The sequence below is a fragment of the Centropristis striata genome, chromosome 14, assembly GCF_030273125.1.
Source record: "Centropristis striata isolate RG_2023a ecotype Rhode Island chromosome 14, C.striata_1.0, whole genome shotgun sequence".
Lineage (NCBI taxonomy): Eukaryota > Metazoa > Chordata > Actinopteri > Perciformes > Serranidae > Centropristis > Centropristis striata.
Window position 1 is genome coordinate 13,670,205 of NC_081530.1, and position 23,850 is coordinate 13,694,054.

The following is a 23,850-nucleotide window of genomic DNA, read 5'->3' on the forward strand; positions in this document are numbered from 1 at the left end:
TGACCCGGAAGTTTGACTGTGGTCAAGTGAGCCGTCACTCGCTTCTTCTCAGTTTTCAGAATAAAGTGTTCCACAACCAGGCCCAAATACCAGATAAATATGGAAATAAGATTAATTGCATGATATTCACAGAACTGTTCACTGTGGATTTTTTTTTCGACCAATTAAATATTAAAATCAAATTCATTCAAATTTGTTTGTTTCCACCTAATGAATGTCAGCAGTACTCGCTCTGTTAGCTCTGTTTTGGTCTCCACCTCTTAAGGAAGGAAAATATTTAGCTCATTAGCTGCAAAATGCTCCACTATGTTCATCAACTAGTCACTTAGTTTGCAGTCTGTTGCAAGAATTTATACTTTCCACATGTTGGCAAGGATCGGCTTCAGTCCGTGTGACATCATTTTGTCATCCACCCATGACCAGGTCTATGTGCACCAGATCTGTGTGCTGCCCAATAAAAATTGACTATGCGGACTGTACACATGGCAAGCATGCAGAACGTACATGCTGAAAGCACCGCACGCTTTTATTTGTCTTGTGGTTGTCATTTTGTCTCCTCCGTTGGCAAACAACGGTGCATTACTGCCACCAACTGGAATGGATTGTGGATTGTGAATTGGGAAATGTGCGTACTTGAAATGCCAGACTGGCATGGTCTCTCAACTGTAGCATGAATGGAACTGTGTGTGCATCTGTGTGACCGGTACAAGTCCGCAGCTGTCTGTGCACTCGGAACGTGAAAAGTATGTCCAAGCCTTTAAAGAGCAACTTTACCCTGTTGTAGTTCCAACACACCCCCTCGCAAATTCAAAAAATGCATTTGAACCCCCACCCCCACACACAGCTCCGTCAGACCGTTGCTTGAGTCTTCCTGTTTCTCCCTCAATCTGAACCAAAGGCATGATCATGCCTAGAAATCATTTGACAATCACAGAATAAAAATACCTTTAACCCTCTTGAACCACTATGGACATTTTCAGCCATATTTGTAATTTTTCACTTTTCTTTTGGCAATCATTTTGGCTGTGATACTGCAAATGGCATGATTTTTAGAAGAAGGTTTTTTTTGTTGATATATTTTGAAATTAAAATTAAAAATTTTCTAATGGGTCTATAATACACAGTATACAAATTTACTCCCATTTCAGGCCCTTAAGGCTGAACATGTCCATTCCAAAAAATGCTATAAAAACTTTAGAGATTAAATTTTTTTTTAATTTTTTTTTCTGCATAAACATCTTAAACAACTTCTGCCTTGCTCAAAACTACCAAACATTTAAAGATTTGGATGATTTTAACCCTTTAAATGTCAGTTTAATTACACAATGTCACTGTTTTTCAAAGAAAAAACACAAAAATGTAGTAATTTCCATATAATAAATATTTTTTGGCTGGTGCATTTGTTTTTTTTATCACAGCCTTGGATATGTCAAAGATAAGCAACAAAGATTTTGATGCATTTATAGTTTTTTGTGTAGTGTCAGATTTAAGACGCTATAAAAATATCACTTGTATATATATTTTTTTCAACTTTTTTGGGTTAAATCTTTCAATCAACTTCAGTCCTGATGAAAACCATCAGCCAACAATCATTTATTATATGGAAAATAATTACATTTTTGTGTTTTTTTTCATAAAAGACATCAGTGACACCATGCAATCAAACTGGCATTTAAAGGGTTCAAATGCCAAAAATGTTTAAACATTTGGTAGTTTTAAGCAGGGCGGAAGTTGTTTAAGAGGTTTATGCTGAAAAAAATAGAAAAGAATATCAATCTGTAAAGTTTTTATCAGCCCAGAGGGTTAACTACATATTTAACTTTCATTTTACTACTAAATCTGTCTGGTAACAGCTTGTGTTTGATGATCCGAATCGTCTTTATGCCAGTTGTAATTGAAAGCAGTAACCTTGACTCTGATTAAAGTATTGCTTCTTGGATTACTGTCCCAAACTCAAGTAATGTCAGTGTCACTGAACTATATAGAGCCCTACTAACTATCCAGTTCTTATTTTGATTTCAAATAAATCAGCAATGTAAAACTTTTCAAAAGATTTTTGATCTGTTTAGCTAAAGCTTTAATGAACTCGCTGTAGGTTGAATTATTGTCATGTTAAATTGAGCAATAACAGACATGAAACCTGCAGCCATGACTGTGCCAAGAATGCATATGCCACCAGGAGCTATACTTAATGCTTGAGGCATGCGGTTTATGCCCTGAATCCTGAGTCTTTGTTGCTGTTTGCAGTGACGGTGCACAGGATCAGGCTTTGGCAGCTTCCTCAAATAGAGCTCACAGCTGCATAGCTTTACTTGAGCCTCCTTTTGAAGAGTGAAAGGTGATACTGTTGGTGTGAAGGAGCTCCAACAGGCTTTTTTCTCCTGTCTTCTGCCTGTAATAGTGAATTATAAGTGTTCTGTTTGGGTTAGTGTACAGTAGATCCATATGATCTTCTCTTCACCTGTTCCTTGTGATCTACTACTTTGCTCTAAATCTCCTAATCTCTGGCAACACACCGCGGGGCTCTGTCTGCCCTCATCCTACTGCTGCTTATAATTTGTTTACCTGCTTATTACACCTCTTCAGCTCTTATTAAAAGTTTAAATGAAATTTAGATGGTGTGTGCTTCTGTTGGCTCACAAACTGAATGCTTAAGGATTCCACAAGGTTTCCAGTCCTTTACCCTTTGATGCACAACATGGGTCTTAAGTGACCCGACAGAGTTTTTATGTTCTATATCTTTGCAATAAATTATTTTCATTATTTAGTATTCCATGTTTTCCTCAATTCGTTTGTTTTTGATCATCATACATCCTAATTTTTATGTTTTCCTTTAATAATTTTTGAATGAAATCCTATTTTGTGTCACATGGGTCAAAAATGACCCATATAATTTTTTAGCTAAGTAGCTTGCTAAGCTAACTACTTAGCTAACTTCTTGGCTTAGTATTTAGCTAAAGCTTGCTAAGTTAACTTCTTGGCTAAGTACCGGTATTTATCTATGTAGCTTGCTAAGCTAACTTCTTAGCTAACTTCTTGGCTAAGTATTTAGCTATGTAGCTTGCTAAGCTAACTACTTAGCTAACTTCTTGGCTTAGTATTTAGCTAAGTAGCTTGCTAAACTAAATACTTAGCTAACTTCTTGGCTAAGCATTTAGCTAAGTAGCTTGCTAAGCTAACTACTTAGCTAACTTTTTGGCTTTGTATTTAGCTAAGTAGCTTGCTAAGCTAACTACTTAGCTAACTTCTTGGCTAAGTAGTTAGCTTAGCAAGCTACTTACCCAATTAGTAACTATGTAATAAAACAAAAACTTTTTTCTTCATAAAGTATGAGAAGCAAAATGAAAATAATGATCTGCTGTTATCAAAAACAACATATTTAAATAATACTTGGAATATTCAATCATAAAATAAGTTGATATCAAAAGATAGAGCACAGAAACTAACAGCATGTGTGACTGAGGGTCATTTTTGACCCATGTTGTGCATTAGAAGGGGTGTCAATATGTTGCGCATCAAAGGGTTAAGAAAGTAAGATGAAATGCATGCTTAAAATGAAATCTTCTGTGTGTGTATGTGTGTGTGCATTTCTTGTTGTTTATCTTTGCAATGACCAAGACTCTCTGAACCACAAACTAATTGCATTCAAATAATTGTGACCACTTTTATCCCATGTCATGCCAAAGAATGTTGTGAAACCCAGAGGAATACTGTATGTAACAGACTCCAATTCATTATTAAAAAGAGAGGAGATTAAGAGGAAGGTGACTGGGTGTTTACTGTTGGAGGTGATAAACCAGGGCAGATGTCTCTGGTTAATAAGGCTCAATGAGGCTGGAGAGCATGCAAGGACAGGGACTTGGTGATTAGCCAGCAACAGGCCTTATGCACTGGGCTCAGTCTTGTCCTGCCAATGTACAGACATGCCTCACTATTTTAGAGATTAAAATAACAAGATAAGCTGATGAAGTAAATGTTTCACATAAAGGGCCTACAGTGATTGGGCCATCAGTCAGCCACCACTGAGCCCAGCATCACAGTCCATGAAACTCATAAAAGTACTGTGGAAGAATGTCATGATTGTTTTTAATGACAGACACTTTTTATTTGGAACAGGGGATATAGCTGTTGTTTCACATGTTGTGCCCATATGGGTGATTCTCATGAACATGGTACAGACCATAGCAAAAATCCAAGAGCATTGAATACATATTTTCTTTGACCCTTTATAAAATATACAATCTAAAGTCACTGTTTAATATGAATTTAAAATCTATATTTTTAAAACTAAGGTATTTTCTGACATTTTTAGAGACACTGTGAGCAAAAAAATTCATTACCGTAACACATTTTAAATATAATTAAAAACAAAACAACGAAAGGTTGTTCTTGTTTCTTTTCTTTGGCAATCACCAAATTGTATTTTATTAAATATACACATATTTTCATTACTGTAACATCTAAGCATTTTTTTCTCATCAATTTTCATTCAGATTTTGTTCTTTATACATTGTTAAAACCCATTATGTTTGATTATATTCTGTTAAATTATACATTTTAAACAAATTATTTATTTTTATAAAGTTTATTTAATATTTATTGTATACAAGTGTGGGGAAACCTTGACATTTTTATCTAGACGCATTACAGTAATGAATTTGTTGATTAAAAATATGTTTAAAAATATTATTTTAACACAAAACAGTGAATTGTGCCTCATTATGGCTATATTGTTCATTTATATAAAAGTTAACTATATTTAGTTTTATAAAGTATGTCCTTATAATATTCACAGACATAACTTGGCTGACTTGACTGGCTTCATGACAATCACCGAAATGATTTGATCAGTTAAGTTCAGTTAGAAAGATGGGCCTAAACACAGCTGCGGCAAGAGCACACATGGAGCTAGTTGCCTGAATATAAATCAATTCATATCAAATTTGAATTCAAACACATAATCACAGTAAGATTACAGTAGCTTTTATAGAGGCAGGCTATAAGACAATTCCCTCCCAACTCCCATCATGATGTTTATCTGTCATATTGTCCATTTGGTAGATATAGCCCAACCCTAGTGCCAACCATGTATCGCAATCTAGAATTGCCAGCTGGTCTGTGATAAAACCCTGACTTTGTCATTTATTTGTCGTGTTTGTTGTTTATGCTTATATTTTTATGTTCATTGAAGTTAAACCTTATGCAATTATCTGTTCTAGAAATGTATGAATTGAAATGAATGAGAAGCTGCATAAATATTCACATGCACTCTAAGTCCATCATGTTTGTTAAGTTTGTTTTTCCACTGCACGGTCACAGTAAATTACATGTAAATAAGCTTGCAATCCTGTGATCCAGTCAAACAAACAGTGTAAGTCACAGAAGCCTAGATAATACTGATGTCTTCCCATTTCCTATGTGCTTGCGTGATAGGTGCAGCCTGGTGTTGTTGTTTCTTTTCCCATGAGCTCAGTGTCTGTGGGCAGCCTGTCTGGTTAATAGGCATGTCTGTGGAATGACTCATCCTGTTATGCAGTAGAAGAAACACGGTACCGGATTCTTCAGCATTGTCCACTCAGCATTCCTTCACTTTTGACTTTTTAGTTTCGTGTAGCACCATAGCTGACTATTTTGGACACAGAGTTTTCACCTACTTGGTTATTATGCAAGTGTGACATGTTCTTATCTATATCAACCCCGCCAAATCTGCATAGACATATCACAAGTGTCATTCTTTCACGGTTACATAAAGATACTCCAGATTCTTCTTGACATTATCTTCTTTGCCTCAGGGATCCTTTATGCTCGACATTCAGTACATTTATGTCTATAGACAAGCCGCTCTCTGCATTAATGTCATTCAATTTTGGCATATTTTCTGTTGTCAGAAACTTTTGACTTGGATCTGTGATCTGTGATATTTCACATTTAACCATTTTTTCTCATCAATTTTCATTCATTTTATTAAATGATTTATTTATTTTATTAAGTGTGGAGAAACCATGACATTTTTATCTGGACGCATTACAGTAATGAATTTGTGAATCAAAAATATGTTCAAAAATATAGAAAAATTTCTGCCTCATTATGGCTATATTCATTCGTATAAAAGTGAAATATATTTAGTGTAATAAAGTATGTCCTTATAATCTTCACAGACATAACTTAGACTGGCTTCATGACAATCACTCTTTGTGTCATACTGCCCTCCTTTCCCATCACCCTTTTCTATCTTCAATAACATTTGCCTGTGACTGTGTACAGTGACGCAGTAAAAATGCAGCAAAAATGGGATGGGACACGTCTCAACCGATGATTTGAATCATTGATTTACGTACTATTGTACAACTTGCTCTTTGACTCACTTTTCCTTGTTTCATTATATTGCACTGCTGGTGTTGTGAGAAGCTGGTTTTGTTGTGCAACTGACATGTGGTGTAGTGAGGGAGCAGCCCAGCCCCAGTCAGTGAGCATACCACGCACATTCTGTGGTGCTCAAAGTGTAAGGTGTCAGCTCAGTTGAGCTGAGGTTAGTCTCAAATCCGGCCACCTTCAGGGAAACTATCTACTTTCTTTAAGTATTGTTGCAACCGTACTACATAAACACTTTGTACAACTTATAATTAGTGTCTTATGTGATCAGCATTGGAAGGATTTATGTTTAGAGTTGAATTGAAAGGTTACACATGGCATTAGGGAGTGTTGCTTTGGAACTGCTGTGTGAACCTGGCTTGACCTCAGCCACCCTGACTGTTTCTCATCAGTCACTCAATCTGAAAGCTCTGTGCCTGTGATATGAGACAAGGTCTGGTTTAGTTCTGCTGATTAAATCAAAGTTCATCTGCCGATCACGAGTTCTGCCTCGACCCACGCTGATCAAAGCACAGCCCTTCTGCTCTTCTTCATGTGTTCAGAGGCCACTTTGTTCACCACGTTCTTCATCTGCAGCTTCCTTCCCTGCTCCCGTCTGCCCAGGGCCCAACACACAACTTAGATTGTGTGCTTAGTGGTTGCAAAATAGTTTTGGTTTACTGTGGTTAAGGTGTTTGCAGAGCTGTTTTAGTTGTGGTCTGTGTATTTGTTTAAGTATACTTAATAAGTAAAGTGGTCAGTTGAGGTCAGTCGTCATGCTTCCTAAAAAGTGATATTTGATATTTGTGCTTCTGAATTTAGTGTCTTTGGTCCTTCCAAAATATTTTTTTAATTACTTAATGAATTATTATTGATCATGTTACTTGTTTATTATCAAGAGCTTAAGTCGTTTTTACTTCAAATTCAACACTGTTGACTTGTTGTGTCTCAGGCAGTTTAGTCATACCCCCCATAACTGTTCCCTCTGGAGTCTCCAAAAGCACCAAATCATGACTTCTTCATGACATCCAGACTAGCAAACAAAGCAGCGTGGAGCCCTACTGTAAATTTACCTCTAAAGTTCTGGCTGTAAACTCCATTTCAGTTTGATGAGGATATACCAAGTAAAACTGGACACAAGGTCAAATATATTTTGTATAAAATGATAGAACTGGATGTAATATGTGCAACCTTTGTTCACATTTGCATCATTTAAAATTCTTTATTGAGCATGATAGTGTTTTTGAAAGTTAAAAAAAAGATTCAAAATCACATTTTATATTGGAATAAAGGACTAAAAAAAACACAAAATGACCAAACAAAAGACACAAAATGACCATTAAAAAAAACAAAATGACCAAACAAAAGACACAAAATGACTAAAAAAAGACACAAAATAACTTAAAAAAGACAAAAAAAAAGACACAAAATGACTAGAAATTGTTAAAGTAGAATGTGTTAAGCTAAACACACAAGACACAAATAAAATGGAGTCACACTAGAATAAAAAAAACAGAGTTAGATCACACACAATCACAAGATCACATTTATGTTGGTTTTTCTTTGTTTCTTTTTGGTTCAAAATGTTGATCCAGTAAGTCAGAATAAAAAAGTTATTATTAGGTCAAATAGGTGAGGTTGTGCTGGAAAAAAAAATACCAACATGGCATTTAAAAAAAATTTAAGTTGTGTATACAGACAGGATGAAAAGAATTTGCCAGTGTTTTTTGGGGGTTGTCTGACGGTCCATCCCTCTGTCCGACCATTCCGGTGAACGTTAATTTCTCAGGATTGCTTTGAGAGAATTTTTCAATTTGGTCCATTTGCAACCAAGGATGAAGTTTTTTTGGTGGACAATTGTTAAGGACACTGAGGGGAACGTGGTGGAATTGACTTAATTCTAAAACAATTAAACACTGTAAACAAGTAAAGTTATTGACCATCTGATTTGAGCTGGTTCAAAGGCAGAATTCCACAGAAACTTTGGAATTCTTTGCAAAAATCTGATTTGTGTGGACCAAGGTTATAATAGTTTTGGATTTTTCATTAGTTCTAGTTTTAATTTAGTTGTCAATTTTTGTTTTCAAATTAAGTTAGTTTTAAAATGCTTAGTTTTAGTTTAGTTTTTATTAGTTTTAGTGTTAGTTTTACTTTTTTTTATTGGGGTATTTGTTGGGTCCCAGATTCAAAGAGGTCACAATAAATGTTCCCTTTATTTCCTTTGTCTGATCCATCTCAGCCCCAATAAGTTTATTAAGTCATAAAACCAGATAGATGAAATAGATTTCATATCAACCAAAAAGGTTTATGTATGAAAAAAGTTGACAAAGACGGAAACTAAGGACATTTTCACTATAATTTTAGTTAGTTTTGTAACCACAAAATACAGTTTCAGTGTTATCTTTTTTTTTTTTTTTTTTTTACTCTCGTTTTTATTTCAGTTAACAAAAATGTTTTTTCAATTCTAGTTTTCGTTATTTCGTTAGTTTTCATTAACTATAATAACCTTGGAATTCTCAGCAAAAATCTGATTTGTGTGGACATGCTTGGCCTTTTTTAGGTGGAACAGGCGAAGGTTCTGATAAAGGAAGGAGGCGTGCAGCTTTTGCTCACCATCGTTGACACCCCTGGCTTTGGCGATGCCGTTGACAACAGTAACTGGTGAGTTCCGTCATTGGCTCATTAAAGTTGCTATAATACACTGTAATTTTATTACCTGATTGATGTGAATGACGTGTGGTCCTCAGCTGGCAGCCAGTCATCGATTACATCGACAGTAAGTTCGAGGATTACCTCAACGCAGAGTCCAGGGTCAACAGACGGCAGATGCCGGACAACAGAGTGCAGTGCTGCCTGTATTTCATCGCTCCCTCTGGACACGGGTACGTACTAAAGGGATCCTACAGATTTTGGAATATCTAGAGAGTCATGACTAGGGGTGTGACGATACACTCAGCTCATGAGACGAGACGAGACACGATATTGGACGAGATTTTAAGAAAACTACAATGACACAATATATGACTGGACCAACAGACTTTTATTTAACGGAGTTGCACATGCATTTTGAAATGTTTTATTATAACTCTTTACATGCATGATGTAAGCATGAGCTTTTAATAAACTTCTTCTTCCACAAATTGAAACTAAAACTAAAATTTATAAAAGTTAAAATGAGATAAATAAATAAATAAAAATCCCCCAGAGGGATTAATGAGACAGTTTCGACGGTGATCACATACACGACGGATTAAATATGGGAGACGCAACTGTGGCCGCCGTCGCTAACTGTACAACATCAGGAGCTGTCAGGAGCTGCTCATAAACAAACCAGCATGGCTAATTATGCACAGAGTCTCCGCTGATAATAAACATAGCGATCTTGAATTAACCGGCATCGCTAACTGTGCAAAGAGTGTCTGGTGTTTGTTGAAAACAAACGGAGATCACTAAGTGAACACCTCCTGCAGCAGCAGCACATACACACTGTACTGCTACAGAGCTAACTGTTAGCCTGTTAGCAGGACTGTGGCGCTTCGATTCGTTCTTACTCTTCTTAACGAGCCTCCGGCCCCTGCAACGTCGTTCTGGCTGCTTGCTGCTTCCCATCCTTCTCCTCCTCTTCTTCTTTTCCTTTTACTGCCCCCACAGGTCACAAATAGAAGTTTGGATAGCTCACAAATCTCGTGAGACAGATTTTCAACGCGCCGAGAAATATTGTCGAGTTTAATCTTGTCACACCCCTAGTCATGACATTTAAAAGTTTATTTTAAGAAGGGAATTTTACATATGCACTACTTCAATAGAGTTCACCAATGTATGTTTAGGCTTGCTTCACACATTGATGTGATGGTAAACAATTGGCGTCACTGGGGCATTTTAACAAAGTTTTTAAAATCATGAAAAAGTCATTAGATGTTGGAGTCAAGGTCCTGACATGACACACTAAGAAGCTACCTACCCACCTTGCACTATGCTTCCCTGCAAAAAAGTGCTCCGGCGCACTACTTCCTGTCTGTACTTCCTGTCTGTTCTGAAAGTGTTATTGTGTAGTATAATATATAACATTAAGGACTGTCATTGCGTCTTTAAAGTGTTGATTACTATTAGCAGTCTTGCTGGTGCTAATTAAAACATTCTCCCCACACAGTGCTCTTATCAGCTCGTCATGTTAGCATATTTATCATAGACAGCCTGAATGTGAGATTTCTACAAATCACAGGCACAGACTTTTTATGTATTACATCACGCAGGACTTTTACATGTACTTCAGCTTCTAAACCAGAATAGTCAGTTTAAAGGTTGTGTAACCACGTAATTTGCCAAAAAAACCCTCTGGCATCTGCCAGAAATAGCAACTGGAAATTTAAAAAAACAAACAAAAGATGTGTAGGGCTGCATATTGTCAATAGATTAAAGTCAAGTCACTTTATTTTTATTGCACATTGCTGCACAATTTTCAAGGTAATGTTAAAAATCAGTTGTGTAACAAGTATAAACACACACACTTACGACATGCAGAGAGTTCTGTTGGTCCAATTCTACAGAAGCAAAGGAAAAAAGTCTGATAAATGTTCACAGTTGAAGAAAACAAGAAGTAACCACTGAATTGATTGGCTTCTCCAAGTTGAAATCAGGATAAAAAATTACATAAAGATGTTAATAATAATAATAATACATTACATTTTTATAGCGCTTTTAAAGGCACTCAAAGCCGCTTTACATGGCAGGAAATTAGACACACACAAACACAAAATACAGAAGAAAACAACTAAACAGAGATGAGAGATTATGAGTTCAGGTATTGTAAGCTATTTTGAAAAGGTGGGTTTTGAGTTGGTTTTTGAAGGCATGGAGGGAGTCGGAATTGCGGATGTGAGTAGGGAGGGAGTTCCAGAGGGTTGGGGCAGCAGTGGAGAAGGCTCTGTCGCCAATGGTGCGGTGCTTGGTCCTGGTGATGGGGGTCAGTAGGTTGGCGTCTGAAGATCTGAGGTTGCGGGTGGGGGAGTGACGTTGGAGCAGATCTGTGAGGTATGGGGGAGCAAGGTTATTGAGGGCCTTGTAGGTGATGAGCAGGATCTTACAGTGGATTCTGTTCGGGGAGGCCGTAGAGATTGCTGTTGCAATAGTCCAGTCTGGAGGTTATAAAAGCATGAATTAGTGTTTCTGCAGCGGAGGAGGACAGGATTGGGCGAAGACGTGAGATGTTGCGAAGGTGGAAGAAGGATGTTTTGATGATGTTCTTGATGTGAGATTTGAAGGAGAGAGTTGGATCCATGGTGACGCCGAGATTTCGGACAGAGGGGGAGGGGGTGACTGTGTGTCCATCAATGTTCAGTGAGAAGTCCTGGGAAGAGGGGAGGCGGGATTTGGGGCCAATGACGATGATTTCTGATTTGTTGTAGTTTAGTTTGAGAAAGTTGCTGTTCATCCAGGTTTTTATGTCGGTGAGGCAGTTTGTGATGGTGAGCAGAGTGGCGGGAGTGATGGTTTTTGTGGAGAGGTAGAGTTGGGTATCGTCTGCATAGCAATGAAATTGTAGTCCATGGTGGCGTATGATGTGACCGAGGGGTAGCATGTACAGGATGAATAGGAGGGGACCAAGCACCGAGCCTTGGGGGACACCATGTGTGACAGGGATGATATGGGATTTGCAGTTATTGATGGAGATGTAGTGAAATCTATCAGAGAGGTAGGATTTAAACCAGGAGAGTGCTGAGCCAGTGATACCAATGCATGATTGCAGACGACTGAGGAGGATGGTGTGGTTGATGGTGTCAAAAGCGGCGCTGAGGTCGAGGAGGAGGAGAATGTTGAGGGAGCCGGAGTCAGAGGCGAGCAGGAGGTCGTTGGTCACTTTTAGTAGAGCGGTTTCGGTGCTGTGGTGGGTGCGGAAGCCAGATTGGAATGTTTCATAGAGTTGATTGGAGTGGAGGTAGTGCTGGAGTTGAGCGGCAACAGAACGTTCTAGAATTTTCGAGAGAAATGGGAGGTTTGAAATGGGTCTGAAATTGTCTGGGTTATCAGGGTCCAGGCCGGGCTTCTTGAGGATGGGTGTGATGGCAGCGAGCTTGAAATAGGAGGGAACCATACCAGAGATGAGGGAGGAGTTTATGATGTTGGTTATGAGTGGGATGAGACAGGGGAGGCAAGCTTTGACGAGGATGGAGGGAATGGGGTCCAGGGGGCAGGTGGGGTGTTTAATGCTTGAGAAAATATTGGAGAGGTCAGATGCGGTTATGGGTGAGAAGGAAGAAAGACAATGGTCTGTTAGTGAAGGAGGTGAAAGTTGTGGGTTGAGGCTGACGGAGGAGGAGGTGGCAAGCTGGCTGTGTATGTTGTCAACTTTTGAGTGAGAAAGAATGATAGAAAGTTATTGCATTTTTCCGGGGTGAAGGAGTGTGAGATGTGGTCCATGGGTTTGAGGAGCTTGTTTATTGTAGAAAACGGAGTGCGGGGGTTGGAGGAGCCAGAGTGAATGATGCCAGAGTAGAAGGTGGAACGGGCTTCGTTTAGTGCTGACTTGTATAGGTGGATATGGTCTTTGTAGGCTTGGTAGTGTACAGTGAGTCCAGTTTTCTTGTGTAGGCGTTCCAGTTTTCTGCGCTGTTTCTTAAGTTGGTGAAGTTCGGGAGTGTACCAGGGGGCAGAGTGAGTGAATGAGACATTTTTTGTTTTTATGGGAGCAAGCTGGTTATCTGTATGTTTAAGATACTGAGCCAGCTTGGTTAAGTTTTTGGATATTGTGCGTGTGTTTTTGAGAAGCTTTTCTCCTCACCTTATTATTGCCTCAGTCACATTGGGAGAAATAAACCAGTGTGCTGCAGATTTCAGCTGTTGTGTGTTTCAGTGTTGCTCCCCTGCTGCCTCATTGTCTGGCCAGTAGTTAAGTAGTCCAAACCCAGCCGGCTCTGCCTGTGGCCTCCCACCAGGCTACCATGCAGGAATAACATTGGTGTAATCTCCCCCGAGCTCGCTGACCTGGAGACCCCATTTCTCCCATCTGTGTCTTGGCTCCGGCCACTGCCAAACACACAGGCAAACACACACGCACAGTTGGCCTGGCTGTTTTCACACACTAAGCCACACTGTGCTGCCCACAGCAAAAGGTGGTTTTTCAGTCCAGTGCTATTGAGCCTGTTGGCCCACAGTGACCCAGTCTGGGTTATTAACCGCAGCCAACATCTGCCAACAAGGGGTGTGTGTGTGTGTGTATGTGTGTATGTATGTATGTGTGTATGTGTGTATGTGTATATATGTGTGTGTGTGTGTGTGTGTGTGTGTGTGTGTGTGTGTGTGTGTGTGTGTGTCCGATTATTTAGGCATTTTAAACCTTTTAATGAATATTTTTAAGCATATGGGTAAGGTACATTTCTCCTGTAATGGCAGTGTATTAGAGCCAGCATTTCAAGAAAAGTTTAGAATGCTGTGTAAAGCTGCAGCTGAACTGTTCATTGAGACAAAATATTCTTAACCGTAGTGACAAATGCACGTTACATTATTCATAAAAAATAATGATTTTAAAATATCCCTACAATGGCACTCGGAGAACATGGACCTTCTCCAAGGCCAGTGGCACATTCACATGCTCCTCGGATGGTCCCATTACCATAGTTAGAAAGCTGTTCCTATGACTTTACTGTTTTCTTGAGCGTTAATTCTTTCAGGGAGGTTTTGAGGAAATATACCACCTTTTTTCTAGTATTCCTTTGATTTCTAACAGCACATTGAACTAGGGCTGCACAATTAATCGAATTTTAACCATAATCACGATTTTGGCCCCCACGATTAAATTAACCTGATCGTCTGCGATATTTCCATTTTAAAAAGTGGCTCTCCTGTAATCAACCACCAGGGGGCAGGGCCGTTTTTCTCCCCTGAAAAAAGCCTGGTTGCTGATCGCATAGAACGCTAAGCAGGATGTGACGTAGAACTCAACACCACAACAACACGCGCCATTTGTAATAGTCGATGAAGCAGTGTTGCCAACTTAGCCAACTTTTGCTATTTTTAGCAACTTTTTAGACCCCCTTAGCGACTATTTTTCAAAAAAGCAACTGGCAACAAATCCAGCAACTTTTTCTGGTGTTATTGGAGACTTTTATTGGAAACAGAACTGTGGATAATTTATTTGAAAATGACTGTTGTAGTATGGTGTCTTTGAAGTGGAAAAAAAATATGATCCCAAACATCCAGAATCATCTGATCCTGATTTGTAGAGCTGAGCTGAAGGTATTACTGCTGCACTGGCAGTGAAGGAATATCCTCTGCATGCAGCACTGTCAGTGTGTTATTTAGGTGGTCTAAAGGGAGCAGCGTTCTTGGGAATGTCTTTGGAAAGCTCAGGGGGTCATCTGCACTCGGTGCTCCAGCTGTTGAATGCTCTACTGTAGTCGTCCCTACTGATCTGCTTTGCAGTGGAGGTCTGTCTTTGTCTGTGATGAAACAGCTTGTTGCTGCAGGTGAAAAGCCGATCCAGTTATATTACCGTGATGACAGCAGTTGAAGGCCAGACTGCATGTATTACAGCATGAAAGATTCAATGAGGTTCGAGGAAGGCATGGTATGGGGGTTTCCCTGGTGTCTTAGAGGGCTAAGGCTGTGTTGACCGGTGGGGCGGCATTATTTTTCAGCACATGCTAGAACTTCACCACACAGTCCTCCAAATGAATGCACTTGTTTCAGAGAGAAACAGCGCTCTAATGAAGTGTGAAGGTATGACTAGTACAGTTGATCTCATGATAAATCCATCAAGCCTGTCTAAACAGAGTATCCCTGACAAATCAACTGTAATGTTAGACACATCATATGCAGCATTATCAGGTGAGAGAGATACCTCACAAAAGTACACAAATCAGGCAGCGCAACATTAACCAACGTTATCTGCTGTGAGCGCTAGGGGTGTGATGATACTCTCAGCTCACGAGACGAGACACAATATTGGGTTCACAAGAACGAGACCAGACGAGATTTTAAGAAAACTACAATGACACAATATATGACTGGACCAACAGACTTTTATTTAACCAAGTTGCACATGCATTTTGAAATGTTTTATTATAACTCTTTACATGCATGATGTAAGCATGAGCTTTTAATAAACTTCTTCTTCCACAAATTGAAACTAAAACTAAAATTTATAAAAGTTAAAAAAAAAAAAAAAATCCCCCAGAGGGATTTAGAGACTCTGGAGGTGATGTATGGTTTTCTATGGACGCGTAATCGCTTAGTGACAGTTTTAGTTTAGTGACGGATTAAACGTGGGAGACGATACTGTGGCCCCCATCGCTAACTGCACAACATCAGCAGCTGATCGAAACAAAGCATTATTATTATAATTATTATTCAAAGTGTCTCTGCTGATCATAAACATAGCGATCTTGAATTAACCGACATCACTAACTGTGCACAGAGTGTCTGGTGCTTGTTGTAAACAAACAGAAATCGCTAAATGATCACCTCCTGCAGCAGCAGCACATACACACTGTACTGCTACAGCTACTACTGCTACTAACTGTTAGCTTATTAGCAATTTGCAGGTTCTGGCTCTGCAGCTGGGAGAGACTGCTGCAGGAGGACTGAGCCGATTCGATTCGTTCTTACTCTTCTTAATGAGCCGCCGTCCGATGTGACGTCATTCTGGCTGCTTGCTGCTTCCCATCCTTCTCCTCCTCTTCTTCTTTTCCTTTTACTGCCCCCGCAGGTCACAAATAGAAGTTTGGATAACTCACAAATCTTGTGAAACTGATTTTTAACACGAAGACAAATATCGTCGAGTTTAATCTTGCGTCACATCCCTAGTGAGTGCCGTATTGACTAAGATGAGCTAGCTAGCTTGCTAGTTCACCCGACTCCAACTCACTAATAACCAATTGGTCTGATTATGTTTGCTTTTGTGAATTAACTGCCATGTTTGTAGAACGATGTCAACTTTCAGTGTTGCAGTTTGAAAACCATTCAGAATTTAGGAAAAGTTTTGTTATCGCAGTAGGGCTATGTTATAGTATCTTTCCATATAGTTTCTGTCACAAAGTTGAAAAACCGGAAGCAAAGCTGGAGCAAACCATAGATGCACTGTTTTGCTAACATGGCGTATAGAGTAAATAGGCTATTTATTGTATTACCAGGAGACATGGATCCCATATCCCCTAGCCCTTGGTCTTAGCACTTCACGTGGTTTAGTGGTGGACCATTAATTAACGAACACGTGTCACCCAACAAGTGCAGTATCAATATATTGTGCACTGTAAGCTTGTTGCATGTTTGTACATCAGCTGTTTTTCAATTTTTACGTTGTCATTATGTCATTACGTTGTGATGGATGTAGATCAAGAGTAGTAGTGAAACATTAGTACACAGCTGGGCTTTACATATTGTATCATAGTTGATCATATAGTAACATTTTTTTTTTAAATGTGGAGATAGCCCAAACCGTCAGTCAAACCCTTTGTGCGGGTGATTTGGAATCCTCAGTACAAATACTTTGTCCAAATAGAGCCTTGTGCACTGTGGATGCCCTGGTTGTGTGTGTTTATCTGTATACTAGGTGTACCAAGTACTAGGTCAAAAAAGTGTGGCAATCGACAATATTTCACCATATGGCCTTACTATGGTATACCCCCCTTAAAAAATATGATGGTTATATCACATTTGGGGCGGCTGTGGCTCAGTTGGTAGAGTGGGTTGCCCCCCAAACGAAGGGTTGGTGGTTCGATCCCATCGACTGTCGCAGCCTACATGTCGAAGTATCCTTGAACGAAAATACTGAACCCCAAATTGCTCCCGATGCTGCGTTCATCGGTGTGTGAATGAATTCCCAATGGTGGCGGGTGGCACCGTTTAGGGTAGCCTCTGCCACCAGTATGAATGTGTGTGTGAATGGGTGAATGAGTGCAGTCTGTAGTGTAGTGTAGTGTAAAGTGCAAAGCGACTAGAAAAGCGCTATATAAGTGCAGGTCCATTTACCATTTACATTTGATACTAAGATGTCTATTTTTTTAAAGAAGAATTTCAAACCAATGATTTGTTTATCTGTATGAGTCAAGACTCAAGACTGCTAAGGGAACTTTTTTTCCCTTAGCAGTCTTGAGTCTTGAAGTGTTGAAATATATCACATTTATATCGAAAAATGGATTGAAGCATGGCCTGAAAATTTAAGGCTAATCAAATTGTGGATTTGGAGATGCTGCTGACCCAGCCCTGAAACATAACTTTTAGCTCTATGTGTGTTTGTGTGGGACAGCAGCTGCTTCACACAGAGCCATTCACTGACACTGACAACCATTAAACTATCTCTTTTCTTTGTTTCTTCCTCAGATTGAAGCCCCTTGATATTGAATTTATGAAAAGGTTACATGAAAAAGTAAACATCATCCCCCTCATCGCCAAAGCAGACACAATGACTCCTGAGGAGTGTCAACAGTTCAAAAAACAGGTCAGTGTGTGTGTGTAACTTTTGAATGCAAATATACGTTTCTCTTTGGCAAACATCTTACATGATTTGTTTGAATGTTATTGTCTTCCATCTATGGTAGCTAAATGATTTAATGCCGGGTTTGCTGTCACTGTAGTCATTATTGGCAAGTCCTATTCAGTTATGTAATTATAAACAGATTTTGTGTTATAGTGATGCTTGCTTAGTTAGTATAGCTCAGGGGTAGGCAACCTGAGGCTCCAGAGGCACATGTGGCTCTTCGGGCCATCTTCTTACATCATCCAATTTGTAAAAAATATGTGCCCTATAGACAGGAAATATATATATATATTTTAGTCCAGCTATTCTCAACCTTGGGGTCCCGACCCCAATTGGGGTCGCGAGATGATTTTTGGGGGTCGCCAAATCATTTTGGAAGTCAACTCTGTCTCCACTGTGTTAAAGTGTTTATGTGTTTTAGACTTTTTGGTCATTTTAACGTCTTCTTTTTTTTTTGGGTCATTTTGTGTCTTTTTTGGTAATTTTGTGTATTTTTGTAGTCATTTTGTGTCTTTTTTTTGGTAATTATGTGTCTTTTGTCATTTTGTGTCTTTTTGGGTAATTTTGTGTCTTTTTTGGGTAATTTTGTGGTCAATCTGTCTTTTTTTTGGTCGTTTTTTTCCCTTTTTTGGTCATTTAGTGTCTTTTTTTTGTCAATTTGTGTCTTTTTGTGGTCATTTTTTATCATTTTGTGGTCAATTTGATTCTTTTTTGGGTAGTTTTGTGTCTTTTGCTTGATTTGCAGCGAGAAATTGGTAAATTACTTTCAGTATTAGGCTCAAAAATGCGGCTCCAGAGGGATTTTTCTTTCCGTTTTTGGCCAAAAATGTCTCTTTTCATGGAAAAGGTTGCCGACCCCTGGTATAGCTCACTGTATTGATGCACAGACACTGTGTGTGCATGTCACAGTAGCGTTCATGTCTGTGCATGTGTTAAATAAACAGGTAGGTCCCTGATGTGTGTATTGACTATTGATATTTCTGTACCCAGTTGTCACACATACAGTACAGCTCGCTCAACATCACCTTTCATCTGTTTTTCCATTTCCCCCCACCCCTCCCTGTTTCCTCTCTGCTGTGTAGATCATGAAAGAAATCCAGGAGCACAAAATCAAAATCTATGAGTTCCCAGAGACGGATGACGAGGAAGAGATGAAGATGGTCAGAAAAATCAAGGTAAGTTTTTGTATTTTTTGTAATGCGATGTTTTGTGATTCATGCCCTGCATACTATGTCTCAGTGCATGTAAGCCCACAGCCACAGCCTTCAGTGTATTTTTAGCAGTTGTGTATGAGCTATGCAACAGTTGTGCCCCCTCCCTCATCTCTGCAGGATCGTTTACCCTTGGCCGTAGTCGGTAGTAACACCATTATCGAGGTCAACGGAAAGCGAGTGCGTGGAAGGCAGTACCCATGGGGTGTGGCTGAAGGTAAGGGGTCGAAGGTCAACTGATCTATTTCCACTTTGGAAATATTGGTATTGGATTATCGAGCATCATGTGTAGATTGTTTGGAAAGCAGTAACACAGTTCATGCGCTCCTTTTTTCTCACTCATCCTAATAGTCAACACACACACACACACACACACACACACACACATGCACACACACATGCACACACACACACACTGCAGAACTACAATAACAGAGATTGCATCAACATGAGGAGCACTCGACCAAATCATTTAAATATTACTAACTGCATATTTATTTATTTTCTGTATGCATTTTATTTAACCAAGACACTAACAATTATGACATAAAACACACATTTCATGTAGAAGGCATTTGTATAAGCATGCATGTGATTAGGAGATAAAACTGTATAATTTTTCAAAATGTGGTCAATAATTATCTCATAGAAGTTAAGCAGGATGTGACGTAGTACACGCGCAATTTGTAAAAGCCGGAAAAGCAGTGTTGCCAACTTAGCAACTTTGTTGCTATATTTAGTGACTTTTCAGACCCCCTTAGCGACTATTTTTCAAAAAAAGCTACTTCTTTTTCTGCTGTTATTGGAGACTCCTTCTTCTAAGAACGAGTCGAAACGACACAGTCCTCCTGCAGCAGTCTCTCCCAGCTACAGAGCCAGAGGGCTCTGCAGCTGGGAGCGTCCAATCTGCAAATTGCTAATAGGCTAACAGTTAGCTCTGTAGCAGTACAGTGTGTATGTGCTGCTGCTGCAGGATGTGTTCACTTAGCGATCTCTGTTTGATTACAACAAGCACCAGACACTCTGTGTACACACTTAAAACTGTTCCTATTGTTTGTTTAAAAGTAGTGCAACAAAAATACAGATTTTTTCCCTAACATGATGAATAATCATGATAATAATAATCGTGATTACAATATTGATCAAAATAATCATGGTTATCATTTGGGCCATAATCGTGCAGCCCTATCTTGAGTCATATTTCATATGAACTGGCTTAGAGACAATAGGCTTCTGTTCCGTCTACTCATCATGACCAGTGAACAGGAACAATGTAAGCAATACTGAAAATATGAAAAAAAAACACCACAGTGAGATGCTCAAGCCACCAGTGGGAAACAAGACAGCACAGGATATGAGAGTGTTGTTTGACCTGACACAGGAAGCTGCTGTCACTTTGTGGTGAAACGTATGAAGCCTGATTATAGCGATACGTACACAGCCTCACTGTGAACATGACTGCATCTAATGAATTGGATGCAATGAAGGGAACATTCCAGATGATATAGATTATGTTGTTTCCAGTGCAGACAACAACAGCAGCCAAAGACCAGTACAGTACAGCCTAGTGGATGACTTGTAGGAGTGCTACTATGAAACTGGTTTGCAGCCAGTGTTTGCAGTCTGTGGGGAGCAAGTTTTGGAATACCAGAACTGTTTTTGGCTTCATGTCAGAGTAAATATGAAGAGAGGGCGGGAGAAAGAGAGAAAGAGGGCAAGGTCCCTGAGAAACTATGCAAGTCACTCTACCACAGCATGCAGAGAACTCCCAGAGGACTGTGGTGAGCTGTGCTGTAGGAGGGACGCAAACAGCTGCACATGATGCCCCCTGCTGACGCTTTACTGCAGCCATCCACAGCAGTGCTACTCCAGGGCCATGAGAAATCTGGTCAGATTTTGAGAAAAATTAGCTCCAGAGATCAATAAGAAGCACTGAAGTTATCAGTGAGTAAAATCAAACTAATAGGGTCCTTAAGCATAAAGAGCATGGAAACATGGTGAGGGTATTCATTTGTAAAATGGGGAACACATCAATTATTATTATTATTTTTTTAATATATTTTATTGATTTTTATCAAACCAAAAACACAAACAACATATAAGTGCTCTCTGTATTCACAAAGATATCGCAACAGATAGGAAAATAAACCACCATCGAAACCAAAATGAGTTCATATACCTCACAATTGACCTCACTCCAAAAAATAAATAAATAAATAAAACAAATAAAAATTAATAAATAAAAAAAGTAAGAAAGGCAGCAATAAAAGAAAAGAAAAGGGAGAAAAAAAGAAAAACTCCAGCTGTCGTATTGAAGTAAAACAGATCAATTATTTAATGTATGCTCAGACCAAAATAAAAGTAAAAGATAAAAATAAAACAGAAAAAACATTTTTTTTTAAATTTAATCAAATGATTCAAGTTTAAGGGGAAAAACAGCTTATCTCATTTTTTATCTTTAATTGGAGCTCAAGGGGAAAGTACAATGTGTTGTATTTCTTTACATACATAATTTGAATGAACTTTATGATTTGTTGAGGTATTTAGTAATAACTTTAACTCCCAACATTTAAAAAGCAAAGGAAGTTACACCTGTGTTCACTTTTGCTGCATTAATAAAATACATTATTTAATATTAACACTGTATAATCTAAATATATGACTATGTATCGTACTACATGATATACAGACTTTGCCATGTGACTTTCTATGGGTCAGGCGATGATAAAATTAGGCACAGTTTCCACATCAACCATATGTTTTAACAATGTATTATTAACCCTTTAACCACTTTTTGTATCCATCTAGTAATTGTAAAACATTTTTAAACAAAGATTACAAACCACATTCTCTTACAGTGGTAAAAATATAAGTATACCAGCGTTTGTCATTTTGTTAAAAATGGAATTAGTTGTGATAGCCATGATTTCCACATATTTATTCTATATCATTACCATATTTACTTGGAAATCATCTCAGAAAGTGACAAAAACGACATACTTAATTCATTATTTCAGCATATTTATCATGGAATAACATTAAATGTTTCATATTTACAGCAATGAGTGATTAGAAGTTATGATTTCATAGCACATAGTTCATTATAATGACATTAGCTTAATACCGCTAAGCTAAAACTTAGAAGTTAGTTTTCTGTTAACAATGAAATTATATTTAATAATGCTTATTAATTACAGTATTAGTAATGCTAAATAATTTTATTCAACAGATTATTGTTACACACATTATACGTTTGTGTTTTTATAAATCTTTCAGAAATCGTTTGTAAACATTCCTAAACATTATTTGAGTGGCTTTTTAAAGTTGCGACTAATGATTGTAATACCCTGTTAATGATTAATAAATACTCTGTTGTTTAACTAATTGTTGTTGTGAACCATTTATTGGTTCAAAACAACAATTATAAGCCATTAATAATTGTTTTTTGGAAATCATCTGTAAACATTTTTTTGATGGTTATTATGAAGTTGCAAGTCATGTTAAGAATAAACATTTGAAGCATTTATTCTTTGATTTTAAATCTTTTGGTGATGTTGAAGAGTGGTTATCTTAACAATAATATTTTCATCAGTTGCAACTTTGTAATAGCAATCCAAATCATTGTTGGATGATGTACAAATCATTTGGTAACAACATAGTTTATATAGAATATTAAATGGTATAATGTGTGCAACATTAATTTGTTACATAACATAAATGATTGCATTACTGATAACAAGTAAACCTCATTAATGATTGTTACATTGTTTAACAGTAAAATAACTATGTCTAATTAACCATCAAAGTCAATATTCATTAATGGTGGTTATTATTAAGTATTACCCTTTGCTGTAGCCATAATAATCCCTGCAGGAATCAGTTGTACTGTGGTACAATATTGTAATGATGTTTCTGTTTGTCTCTTACAGTGGAAAATGGAGAGCACTGTGATTTTACAATCCTGCGGAACATGCTCATCAGGTGAGCTGAAGCACATCTTCTCCTCTTCAGTACAGGATAGCCATGCTGGGCTTAGTGTCAGCACCTAAGGGTTGGCCCAGAAGAACCCAGACGTGTTTATCCTTGAAGGAAAATTATGGGGGATATACCACAGACCAAGTGGACCACATAGAACACATTTCTGATGGGTTTTTTTAATACTACCCCTAAATGTCAAAGATCTGTGATGTGACATATACGTTACATTGGGTGTTTATGTAATTTATGTTAAGGATATTTCTTATTTTAAAATAAATAAACTAGACACCTTTTCTGCTTACAGAAACACACATTTGCCTTTTTCTCTGCATCTCCACAACATATACAGGGCTTGAAGACCTCCGGCACGGGCTCGGGAATTTTTTTTTTTTTTTTAAATCATGTTTAAAAAAAAACAAAAACCCTTAGTTAGTTAGATCTGGATATGACCGGGGAGGGCAGCATTACGGTGGATAGCGTATATCCTGCCGGAGAAGAAGAAGGCGGCTCATCGGCGAGTGTGCTTTAGACCTACGTCATTACTATTTCTCAAGAAAGTGACTGGAGACAAATCCAGCGACTCCTTACTCTTTTTAACGAGCCGCTAACGAGCCGCCGTTAGCGATCTGTTTGTTTACAACAAGCACCAGACAGTGCACCGTTAGCGAGTACCATTAATTCACGATCACTATGTTTATGATCAGCGGAGACACTGTGCATAATAATTAGCCATGCTGCTTTGTTTATGATCATTTGCTGTGCACAGTTAGCGACGGCGAAAACCATACATCACCTCCAGAGCCTCTAAATCGCCCTGGGTGCTAACTTGCTGTGGAG

The 23,850-nt window shown here is 38.4% G+C and overlaps 1 protein-coding gene across 2 annotated transcripts in view; it reads left to right on the forward strand.

The window, feature by feature from the left end:
- The window catches only part of LOC131984487 (septin-7), a 51,367-nt gene that overhangs the window by 17,071 nt on the left and 10,446 nt on the right, over positions 1-23,850 (forward strand). For both annotated transcript variants that reach the window (XM_059349317.1, XM_059349318.1), the window contains exons 3-8: positions 8,912-9,012; positions 9,099-9,233; positions 17,668-17,785; positions 18,907-18,999; positions 19,156-19,252; positions 22,965-23,016. In XM_059349317.1, the coding sequence (XP_059205300.1) occupies positions 8,912-9,012; positions 9,099-9,233; positions 17,668-17,785; positions 18,907-18,999; positions 19,156-19,252; positions 22,965-23,016 (596 nt within the window). The remainder of the gene's footprint in view (positions 1-8,911; positions 9,013-9,098; positions 9,234-17,667; positions 17,786-18,906; positions 19,000-19,155; positions 19,253-22,964; positions 23,017-23,850) is intronic.